This window comes from Arvicanthis niloticus, chromosome 7, assembly GCF_011762505.2.
Source record: "Arvicanthis niloticus isolate mArvNil1 chromosome 7, mArvNil1.pat.X, whole genome shotgun sequence".
Classification (NCBI taxonomy): domain Eukaryota; kingdom Metazoa; phylum Chordata; class Mammalia; order Rodentia; family Muridae; genus Arvicanthis; species Arvicanthis niloticus.
In genome coordinates this window covers 77,655,442-77,667,512 of record NC_047664.1, presented here as the reverse complement: position 1 = coordinate 77,667,512, position 12,071 = coordinate 77,655,442, and the positions used below count along the sequence as shown (strand labels likewise).

General features: G+C 39.4%; 1 protein-coding gene across 4 annotated transcripts in view; it reads right to left on the bottom strand.

The window, feature by feature from the left end:
• Positions 1-1,812: 1,812 nt before the first annotated feature.
• Positions 1,813-12,071, bottom strand: part of Paics (phosphoribosylaminoimidazole carboxylase and phosphoribosylaminoimidazolesuccinocarboxamide synthase) — a 34,773-nt gene continuing 24,514 nt past the window's right edge. For all 4 annotated transcript variants that reach the window (XM_076938698.1, XM_076938699.1, XM_034508697.2 and 1 more), the window contains 7 exons: positions 9,370-9,548; positions 7,605-7,784; positions 7,396-7,509; positions 6,491-6,574; positions 4,616-4,796; positions 2,712-2,870; positions 1,813-2,454 (listed from right to left, as the gene is read on the bottom strand). In XM_076938698.1, coding sequence (XP_076794813.1) covers positions 2,288-2,454; positions 2,712-2,870; positions 4,616-4,796; positions 6,491-6,574; positions 7,396-7,509; positions 7,605-7,784; positions 9,370-9,548 — 1,064 coding nt within the window. In that variant the 3' untranslated portion in view covers positions 1,813-2,287. The remainder of the gene's footprint in view (positions 2,455-2,711; positions 2,871-4,615; positions 4,797-6,490; positions 6,575-7,395; positions 7,510-7,604; positions 7,785-9,369; positions 9,549-12,071) is intronic.

The window sequence follows — 12,071 nt, the reverse complement described above, 5'->3', positions numbered from 1 at the left end:
CTAGGTAGGCACTCAAAAGCTTGTTTGTATATGATTAAACATGGCCAGTTAGGATTCCTAAGAAGCTTCTACATACACTATTTTATACCAGCAATCCCATGAGATAAGTGCTCTTTTGCCCATATCATCCTCAACTCCCAATGTTCCATATCCTGGAACTGCAGGATAACCTGCTCTAGGGATTCCTGTGCTAAATCGTGGCAGACTGGATGCTCCACAGTCCAGAAGCAAAGTAGCTGATGGTGCTCCTAGTCAGGGTGGCTTTCATGGAGTTCATTAGAACCTTTATTTCCTATATAGGTTACACATAATCTAACATAGTAACCCGCCAGGACACAAGCACATACATCCCTATATATGTATACATATTTAAAGTTCAAGGTTACCCTGGGCTATAGATCAAGTACGGGGTAAATGTGGGCTACATGTTAGTGTCTCAATAAAAACTAGACTACTTGTCTAGACTAATTGTCTCAAAAAACAAAGTTCATCTATAAACCATGGAAACGTCAAAGTTTGTGTATGCTTTTACAAAATACTTTCAGATATACACAACACTAATTACACTGCACAGTAGGGGAAAGGGTTAGAGTAGTTGCCCAATGGTCCAGCGCATTTACCATTCTTCCAGAAGATCTGAATGACTCCCAATACCCATATCAGGTAATAACTATCTCCGGAAAAAAAAATCTTTGACACTTCTAGTCTTCTGAGGGCACCAACACATGCGTGCGTGTACCCACGTTACAAAAACAAAAAAGTGTACAATGAAATAATGCTGTAATCATTCACATAAAGAATTCGATAACCTACAATTATGCCATCTCTAGACTTTGCATATCTGTAGCAAACATGCTGGCACAGCAGTTGCCACTGAAAGGTAGCAGTCTCAAGCTAGGCTTATTAAATATATTCAACACTGTTGAGAGTCCTTAAGGTACAGAAGCGAGAGGTAAACAAGAGACCCAACTGGATCAGTGTGTTTATTAGAGCCACTTCTCTAAAGCAGACATGTGATGACTATGGCAAAGGTTGGGGAAACTCTGTGACAGATCTGTACTAAGCTTCATGAAACACAAAACTTGGACTTCCTATAACATAAGCTCCTACAGAAATGAACCTGGCCCATTGTTCAGACATACACTAGCAAACCAACCAATCAGACCACCACCCCCACCCACTCCTTAGTTATGATTACAAATTAGAAACTCATTTTCTGAAAATGGTGGCAGGATGGTGATTGCAGGTGTGGCAAATGTCTTATCAGAGAGGTAACTAGTGATCCTAGTTAAGCGGCTAAGCAGTATTCATTCCATCTTTCCCTGGAATGGCTTTATTCCTACTGCCAAAGACCTCAGGAAGGAAAGAAAGCCCTTGCTAGCACCTTTTTTTTTTTTTTTTTTTAAACCTCTAATCTCAATTTCTTTAAAAATTAAACAATCAAATACACCCAAACAAACCACGGTTGAAGTATAGGGAAGGACCTAAGGTTTCCTCAACCACTGTAAAGACAAACCCCAACAAAGCACAAATACAGTCCTAAGCTGGAGATTCATGTAGCATTAACTTAGATAATGACTTAGAATGTACAGACCATGAAGCGAGAATATAATGTTATACACAATACAAATATTTAAATTTTCAAAGTGTCAACTCAGATCAAGCAGTTTCTACTGAATAATAAAAAATGCTATTACCATTTAGAAACAATACTCTTTTAAAAAACATTTATTTTTTAAAATTTTGTGTGTTGGGTGAGGGAATGTAACAGTACTTGAGAGCACGTGCATAAGGAAGCCAGCGAGTCAGATCCCCTGAGTTAAAGGTTATTTATTGTGAGACAGTCAGGTTGTCTACAAGAGAGCCATACTGGTTCTTGAACCGCAGACACATTGCTCCAGTTCCATGACATATTAACCCAACAATGACTGTACAGAGGATGAGATGTAATTTAGCAGTGTCATGCCAATTTTACTAACTATAAAGATTCCTTCCCAAGCAAGTACAGAGTCTCAGTACACAGTTCAGGGTAGCCTTGAACTTAGTGATCCTGCTGTCTCAGTCTCTGGCGTGCTAAGGTTACAGGGACATATCACTATGTAAAGCTACAAAATATTAATAATATGCACTGACAATGTGCCAACTCATAAACATTGAGGACCATTTGTCCAATTAGTAAACTGAATTGTTTTCTCTTATGTGAAATCATTCTGCTTGATTTTTCTTTAAATCCAAACCAGGTATTGGATAATAGTGTAACTATTCTCCTAAAAATTAAATTGCTTTTTTACAAATTGCCTTCTCTGATCTTCTTATCCGCCTGCTTTAAGTATATCCAAGTGTTCAATATGCTCGCTCGAAGTTTGGCCCACACCAAATGGTTATTCAACCCAAATATCTGAGCAGCAAACTGGGCTGATCCTTCTGGAGAAAGTATAGTTGAACAGCCAAGACCTATTGGTTCAGAAAAGACAAGACAGAAAAATGAGTTGGTAGCTTAAAAATTAAAAAAGATAATAATAAACCCAAATCCTTCTTTCTTAGAGATGCATACTTAAGCATCTAAGTATAAAATAGTTCAAAAATATAAAATCTGATTTAAAATAGTAGGCTATGGTTAAAATATGCAGTCAAATATTAATAGATGAGGCTGGATAAAGACATTGAGACTGTATCTTGAAATACAGTACTAAAAATTTTCAAGGTCTTACCACTGGGCAGTCGAAGAGATGACCACACATCCTGAGCACCCCAGTCTGGTGTGACTGGGGGACAGCTGATAACTGGATATGCAGTATTACCAGACATCACTGGGCCTAGACCATTGCTTCTGCCTGCCACTGCGACAAACACAGTAGGAATGCCATCCCCTAGGGAAATAATAAGACGGTCAGGTCCTTTTGTTTTGTCAACAAAAAATATCTAGGTACAAAACAGTGAAGGACAGGTGAGACAGTTCAGTGGATAAGGGGTGATTACTGTCAAGCCTGATGACCCGTGTGACCTCTGGAACCCATATGGTAGGAAAGAATGAACTCTTGCAATTGGTACATGCATCTGCACACATATACAGTAAAAACAAAATAAGAAATGAACTTTAAATCTTTGAGTAATTTGCTATGGAGAAAGTTCTAGAGGGTAATGACATACTTAAGTTCATTTCAAAATGTATCGTTTGTCTTGTCACTGTATTGTAAGCAATAGCCTAGGCAGAATAGGTTTGACCATTATTGACATCTGTTGTAGAAAAGAAATGTCAGATCAGTGAGAGAATAGCTTAGAGCTTCCTTCTGCTATTCTTGCTTTGACTCAGCAAAATGAAGAATCTCACCAACTAAACAGCTACCTTTATGTTGGGTTGTCTTTAAGTGGTGCTTGTAGACTCATTTAATAGTAATTAAGAGATTTTGTGGATACTACCTAAATTATAAAAGTGTCCTGGTGCGAGGATAAATGTAGTATAGCACCCACATTTCAAGTACTTAACATGCTTGAGACTAAAGGCTCAATAATTTGCAGTATCAAAACCCAACACCAAAAGTGCACATATATTTCAAATTCTTTACTAACGTTGATATATTTAACAGAGGGCCTTACTCTGTGGCCCAGGCTTACTTTTAATCTACAGTAATCCTCATGTTTCTGTTCCCAACTGTTAGGATTACAGGTGTGATACCTACTCCTGGTTTTACGTGGTATTGAATCCTGGGTTTCTTACATGCAAAATGAGTATTTTACCAACTGAGCTACACCATATCTTCAGTCCATCTAAATTATGTATCTTTTTATTTTTTTACTGGAAGAGAATCAAACATCATTTTTTTTTTGTTTAGAACAGCTTATTTGTAAACAGAGTCCAGTATCTCAGATCAATGATATCCTATCACTTATTTAATGTACGGTCTACTGAAACTATAGCTTTCTTATTTATGTTTCCAATAAGTCTGACAAAGATACCAGAGAGGCTCTGCTGCTTCAGCCTCCTGCAGCTGGGTAAGGGTCTTCTCTGTCCGAGCACACAAGAAACAGTGCTAAGGAGTGCTGCTTATTAGATAAGGAGACCACACTTCCTCACAGGTCTAGTCTGTTTTCTTTCATGCTTGTACTTCCTAACTTGTATGGGTGTACTGCCTCCATGCCATGTATCTATGCACACGTGTGCAGTGAGTGCCCTTGGAGGCCAGAAGAGGGTGATAAGATTCTCCTGGTGCTGGAGCTACAAATGGTTGTATATGTTCCTAATCACTGAGCCAAACAAAGATTACAAAGATTAATTTAAAAAATTATGTGTGCCTGCATTGAGTTTATGCACGCAGGTGACCACGAGATGTCAGATCTCCTGAACATGCAGTTCCAGGCAGTTGTGAGATGCCTCATGTGGGTGCTGGGAATCCCGAGGCAGCTCTCCAGCTCCTCTATACCTGTACTTTAAGTTTTCTCCTTGTTCTTTCATAGGCTTCTACAGAATCCCTTCTAAAGTAAGTGTAATAAAGTATACACATGACACATGCTTTTCCTGGGGAATATGAAAAAGCTCTTTTAAGCATTATTATTCAAAAATATATATTTTAAAATCTTTAACCCAAATTAGAAACTCCAGTTACTTAAAGTTTACCTTCATATTCTGCTTTAATCCTCAAAGTTTCATCTGGTCCTTTATGCGCGGATGTTACTCTAAGTTCACACGGAATTCCAAAATTTCCACAAGCCTTCTTAATTTTCTCACAGTGACCAAGGTCAGAGGTTGAACCCATCAGCACTACCACCCTGCACTGACTGTCTGACCTGAGCAACAACTGAAAAGAAAATGGGTGATAGTCAATGTAACAGTGTTTTATCTTTTACTTTTGTGTGTCCGTCAGGGTGTTGAGCCTGAATGCTATACAGCCGAGGATGACCTTCAATTCCTGATGCTCTTGCTTCAATACCAGACAGCTGGCTGTCCTCATTTTCCTTACCTTCTCTTCCTTCCCTTTCTGAAAGGGTCTCACATATGACTGGCACTCACAGGTAACTAAGTAAGTTACCTTCTGATACTAAGTAAGTTCAACTTCTGATACTCCTGAGAGCTGGGTCACAGGCTGGTTCCACAAACTGTTCTATGTAGTACTGGGCAATCAAACCTAGGGCTTTGTATGCTAGGCAAGCACTTATAAACTGAGCTACAACCTCAGCACATGTATTTGTTTGTTTGTTTGTTTCTTAAGACAGGTAACTTTATGAAGAGCAGGCTGGCTTCAACCTCAGAGACATGCCATATCTGCCTCCAAGTGCTAGGGTTCAAAGTCTGTGCCATTATGCACATTTTCTTTTTGAACAGACCAAAATTAAGCTGAGCAAAACAGATCATGAAAAACAAAACAACAACAACAACAAAAAACTCGGCCAATAACAACAGCAACAAACTCACTAGGCTCTGTGACACAAACCTGTAATACCAACACCAAGGAGGCAGATCAACGGGATCTACATAGTGAGGCCCTGTCTCAACACACACACACACACACACACACACACAGACACACAGACACACACACACACACACACACACATCCTGTTGAATCTTTAAGGAATACTCAACCAAATTAGGTTAACCTGTTAGTTGGCTTTTTGAACAGTAAATATAGATAAGTTAGAAATATTTGTCTATGAAGTATCTATGAAGTTCATCTCTCATGGGTTCATAGTAGTAATATAAAAATTTAAGTGAAACAGGTTAGACATAGGATCCCAGGGTTCCACACTAGCATCTGGGAACAGCATGATTAACTTAGTGGCAGAGTTTTGGTATACCAGTAAGTAGCTTGCTGTGATCATTCCTAAAGGCGATCCTCTTGTTCAAGTCACTGAAAACAGGCCTCACTTTATTCTTTTCTTTATTTCAGCCAGTTTCACTTAATCAGGTTCCACACTGGCTTGAAACTTGAAACCCTTTATGTCTTAGCCTCCAGAATAGCTAAAATTGTTGGCAAGCTCCACCTGGTTTGAAACATTTTTCATTTTTGCTGTGTACATACACACACATGTGTAGAGGACATCCTCAGGTGCCACCCGGCTTTTCTCTTTCACTCAAATTTTTTTCTACTTATTTTTGTGAATGTACATGTGCACACATGTGGACGTCAAAGAATTTTGTAAGCGTGGCCTTTTCCTTTCAGTTAAGTATGTATGTTCTAGGGATTGACCAAGGTATTGGAATTGTGTAGTAAGTGATTTAATACTAAGCCACCTTGGTCAGCCACATCTATATACCTAAGGACCAGGGGGTCCTCCTGCCTCTGAAGGCTCAACCATGGGATTATAAACGCCTGCAACTACATCTGGTATTTTTGTTGTTGTTGTTTTATATGGGTGCTAGAGAATCAAAGTCAGGCCTTTGTTTTTGTAAGGCAGGGAAGCACTTTACCAACTACTGAGTTAATTTCTCAGTCCAATGATGTCATGAAATAAAATACATAATGTTATTACAGGTTTGCTAGAGAAGAATTACCTCCACTCGGTCTGCAACCCACTCAAAGTTTTTCTTTACCATCTGAAGTCCTTCTGAAGTTACTTCTTTGAGATCACGGTAACACTAGAAAATAAAACAAAGTTTAGAAAGTTACTTTCTCCTGCTATCTTAAAACATGTTTCTTTCAAGTCATGATCATGACATGTTTATATAGTGAAAATGCACCATGACATACCAATACTTTTTCAGTGGAAAAGTTGAGAAGCAAAGTATTTAAGTTCAAATGCTTTCTTTATTAGGAAAGTAACTGACTTAAGAATTAACACGTACATATAAACAGGATGTTGCCTTAATTTTGTTAGAACTATAAAGCCCCTTGTGGCCCTGAAGACTTGGTGTATATCCACCTCCATCACTTAGCCTTGATGCTGTGAGGATATTTACTTATCAGATAAACAAGGACACCTGTTCTTTTACTGTTTCAGAATCTGATGATAAATTCAAAAACTGTTTATAGGTTAAAGTATTTCTAAGCACCAAGAGACTTTTGTTCGCTTTTACTTTTTTCTACTAAAGAATGAATCCAGAGCCTTGCATTTGCTAAGAAGTGCTTTGCCATTGTGCCGTATCTCCAGCGGAGAAATGATAGGTTATTTTTTTTTTTTTAAAAGCTTTGTATTATTTATGAAAGTACACTGTAGCTGTCTTCAGACACACCAGAAGAGGGCATCGGATCCTATTACAGATGATTGATTGTGAGCCACCATGTGGTTGCTGGGAATTGAACTCAGGACCTCTGGAACAAGCAGTCAGTGCTCTTAACCTCTGAGCCATCTCTCCAGCCTGAAGAATGACTTTTAAAACCAAACACTTATCAATAAGACTAATATCCTTCCCCCTTCAGCTCTATCACAGCTTGCTTAATAAGCCCAAATAGCACATACCTGTTTGTCTTTCTGCTGGCTCCGATCTCCTGATGGCCACAGTCTCCAGGAGTCATTATCAATGACGTCAGCAAGAACAATCTCTTTGGTGTTTATATCAACACCAAATTCAATCTAGAAGCATTGCCAAGGAAATGATTTGAAAACACATTACTAAAGACATTTCATAGTCACAATGTTCACTTTTATATCACCTATTTTATCAATACCTTCATATCAACCAGTGTACAGTTCTGGGGCAACCAGGATTTCTCCAGAATTTCAAAAATAGCTTGTGTGGCATGACTCATGATGTCCACTTCAGTCTGCCCTATAACAAGTCCAGCAAAACAAAAGTTTGCAGCAATGAGTTGCTCCTCAGACCACTGGGGATCATTATTGGCATCATCCTAAGAAGAAAACATAGCTGCATGGTTAATTTAAATCTTAAGAATTTTTAACTTTCCAGAAAAAAAGTTTTTTCCTTTAAATATATGTTCCTAAAAATTGCTACTTTAAATTTAATTTTCTCCCAGAATATCCTATGATTCAAGTAATTAAGTCTACTTTAGAATATTATTTTGTTTAATCCCAGCACTTGGGAGGCAGAGGCAGGCGGATTTTTGAGTTCCAGGCCAGCCTGGTCTACCGAGTGAGTTCCAGGACAGCCAAGGCTATACAGAGAAACCCTGTCTCGAAAAACCAAAAAAAAAAAAAACAAAAAAAAAAAAAAGAAAAGAAAAGAATGTTATTTTGTATCTTATGTGTATGTGGATGTTCTATGTTTGGAGAGGAGGACAGCACATTCTGGTTCTTGGGAAGAGTAGAAAGTGTTGAACCAATATTCTGACCCCAATCTGACTACTTCCCCCCCCCCCCCAAAAAAAAAAAAAAAAAAAAAAAAACCATAAAAACATTACTTTGTCTTTGTGGGTCTATGTGTGTTTTGCCTGCATATATGCCATCTGCATTCCACAGGCGTGCCTGGTGTCTGTGGAGGTCAGAAGACTGTAGCACACCCCAGGACTACTAGAGTAGCTGCCATCTGTGTATACTTTTACCTTTTCCTAGAGTTTAGATGAGTCACTTATTCTAGGTAATGAAATAATTCATTCAAATTTGTTCTCGCCCGAAAAGCTGTTTTTATGCGCATGTTTTGCCTACATGGATGTGTGTCACATGCATAGTTTGAAAACAATGTCAATAGTGTATTTTTAATCAGAAAGCTGCATAACTTGTTATACATTATAATTAAATTTACAAAAATCCCAGCACTCAGGAAGCAGAGGCCAAACTGGTCTACAAAGCAGGCTCCAGGACAGCCAGGCCTACACAGAGAAGCCCTGTCTCAAAAAACAAAACAAAGCAAAACAAAACCAAAAACTCCTACAAACTAAAACCATTTCCCCCTTCCTCTGAATATATAAAAATTTCAAATGTAACAAACAAACAAACAAGCTTTCTGACCGGGCTTTATTCTACAGCTCAGGCTGGCCTTGAACTAGCAATTCTTCTATACCTGTCCTTTCCTTTAAATCTTATTTACAAGTAAGTATGGGTGTTTTGCCTGCATGCATGACTGCACCTGCAGGCCTGAAGAGACTGTCACATTTTGAGCTACACAGTTATGAGCCACCAGTGTCAATCCCAGTAGGTGCTGGGATCAAACGTAGGTCCTCCAGAAGAGCAGCCAGCACTCTAGAAGTATTCTAGACTACTGAGCCACCTCTAACCCTGCCCTGATTAAATAGTAGGCAGGCGTATGGGTGCGTACCACCAGGCCAATGTGCAAGCAAATCTTAACTTTCTTCTTAATTTCTGCTCAAATTTATTTTTGTTAGTCCATTTTGTCAAAAAAAACATTTTCACAGATTCCCCTCCCCCAAGTACGATTTATCATTTATTATCAACATAAACTCTTGAAAGACACATAGTTTCAGATGTTTCAATGTTAAACATTCTGAGTTTGTAGTTTTAAGTCACAAAAGCAATTACCTTGAAGAACATCTCTACTTTTGGTGGATAGAACTTATACCCCTCCTTTACGCCAGGGTTCCTTTTGAGAAAAGACCCAGTTGCTATTCTTCGGCATACCCATTCAATTGGAATCATCTCACATTGAGGTGCAATGAAGGCAGTCTCCCCAACTTTCTTGGTGAAAGCAGTTTTTATACCTACAAATTGACGATGGTGGGTAGGGGAGAAACAATTAATTTTGTGCTTAAGGAAGACAGATAAAAGTCTAAGAACCAAAGTTTTCATCCTTTCATTTTTCCTCTCAATTTCTGCTGCCATGTATGTATGTGGTTGTGCATTTACATCCATGAGTGTCTAAGAACATGCATGTCGTGTGTGTATGCATGCATGAGTGTCAAAGACCAGTTTTCCTCCCTGTTTAACATAGTTTCTGGGGCTGAACACAGAAAGTTGCATTTCAAGTGCTTTACCTTCTCAGCCAACTCAAAACACTAACAAAAATAAATGCTGCCATGGGATTAAAGTTGGCTCACAGGTTAAGAGTGTTTACTACTATCCTAAAGGACCCATCACCCACGACCAGATACCCACAACCCCTTGTAACTCTAACTAACACCAGGGGATCCAATGCCTCTGGCCTTCCATAGCACCTGCACTCAAACACACACACACCCATACACAGACATACATAATTAAAATCATAAGGCTAACAAAATGTTTTCTATTTATCAAAACAGACATTTTAATATCACATGGCTCACCATATATGACACCTAAACTCGAGTTCAGTATTTTGGGCCCCAGCTCTTCACTCATATTCAGAGTGTCTCCCCTCTATTATCTATCTTTGTAGAAGGTACATAAGTCATCCAAGTGACATCACCTCTGAAGATAACCTGACTACAGAATTTCTCATGTTTACATTTCAGTATCATAGTAATCTTATAGATTGATCACCTTATCAATCAGAACAGTTCTAAATTCTAAAGATACTTCTTCTTTAACTGCTTAAATAATCCCCGAAAGCATCCACCAGGTGGTATCTGGAATACATGTTCACTTCTCTGCCACTATGACTGAAGGCTTTTTTTATGTAGTGACCTTGAAAACAACTTCTCTGATAATAGTTCAAACCTGCCATCTCCCAGGCCTGGGAACAGTTAAGAACATTTGCAGAGGAGCAGGATGTGGTTCCTTCCCAGCATGTGCAGAGCAGTTTACCAGCACCTGTAACTATAGTTCCTTGGTGCTGGATGCCCTCTTCTGCACATACACAAAACACAAAACCTCATGATCCAACAAGGAGAAGCAAGCACCCCAACTGCCCTTTCTTCACTCCAGCATCCCAAAGGTAAGTTCTAATTTTAGTTTCATCTTTTACTTCTCCAATGGGAGAAAAGTCTTCCTTCAATTTTTCATAAGGTCTTCCACTTAGAACAGGACAGGAAGGCACAGCTGCTATCTTCAAATACTTCTCAGGGTTTACAAGCAGAAGAGAGACTTACATTATGTACTGTTGTCAACAGGCAGAACAAAGAACAACTGTGCAGCATTCCAGGGGCTGCTAATAGCAGGAAGGCTTCTTTTTAAATTCCCCAAGGCTAAACTAGCAATTCATTTGACTGATAAGATTGTAGGAAACTTTGTTTCTTTCTCTTAAATTTTCTCTGTGAGGTAGTAGTTTGAATGCTTGCTTCCCACTTGGTGGAACTCTTTGGAGGTGTGGCCTTACTGGAAGAAGTCTGTTACTGGGGCAGGTTTTAGTATTTCAAAGGCACAAGTTATTCTCAGTGTGATGGTTTGTATATACTTGGCCCAGGAAGTGGCACTCTTAGGAAGTGTAGCCTTGTTGGAGTAGGTGTGTCATTGTGGGTGTGGGCCTTAATACTCTTGTCCTAGCTGCCTTCAGATCAAGAGATGGAACTCTTGGCTCCTCCAGCCCTATGGCTGCCATGCTCCTGCCTTGATGATAATGGACCGAACCTCTCAACCTGTATGCCAGCACCAATTAAATGTCATCCTAAGCCTGGCTCTAGAGGTTTCAGAGAAGAATGTTAGCATATAACCTAGAGAGACTGTTCTTGTGATATTTTGGTGAAGGATGTGTCTGCCTTTTGCCCTTGTCTGAAGTGTCTACCTGACCTCTCCGTTACAAAGGAAGTCTCAAAAATGCTCAGCAGAGACTCCTTCACTGGCTAAGTCTCATGAAAAGCATTCTGAATAAGCATAGCAAGCTTAGAAAGGAAAAAATATATTGTTCAAGTATTAAAGGAGCACCAGGAAGTGAGGTGGAGCTGAATCCTGTGTTCAATTGAATTAAGGGAGTGGTGACCTTGGAGAAAGATCCCACCCAGCTAAATTTAGGTCCAGGCTTGGAGGCACATGCCTTTAAACCCAGGCAAGTAGATATAGGAGTTCAAGGACAACCTGGACCAGAGCAAGTTCTGAGTTGAGAAAAGCTTAAATCCAGGTGTGGCAATTACATGCTTTTAATTGCAACATTCAGAAAGCCCATACAGCCATGCAGATCTCTGAAATCAAGGTCAATCTAGTTTGGGACAGCCAAGCTAAGCAGTGTGCAGGAGCTGGAAATCAGAAAGCTGGTGATGATGTAATAGAAAAAGGGGGCCAAGTTCCAGCCCCAGCAAGCAGCAGCTTAGGCCACATGTCTCTGGCTTTCTAGTCAATAGGAGGAGACTACTGGGACAACTGATGCTGGT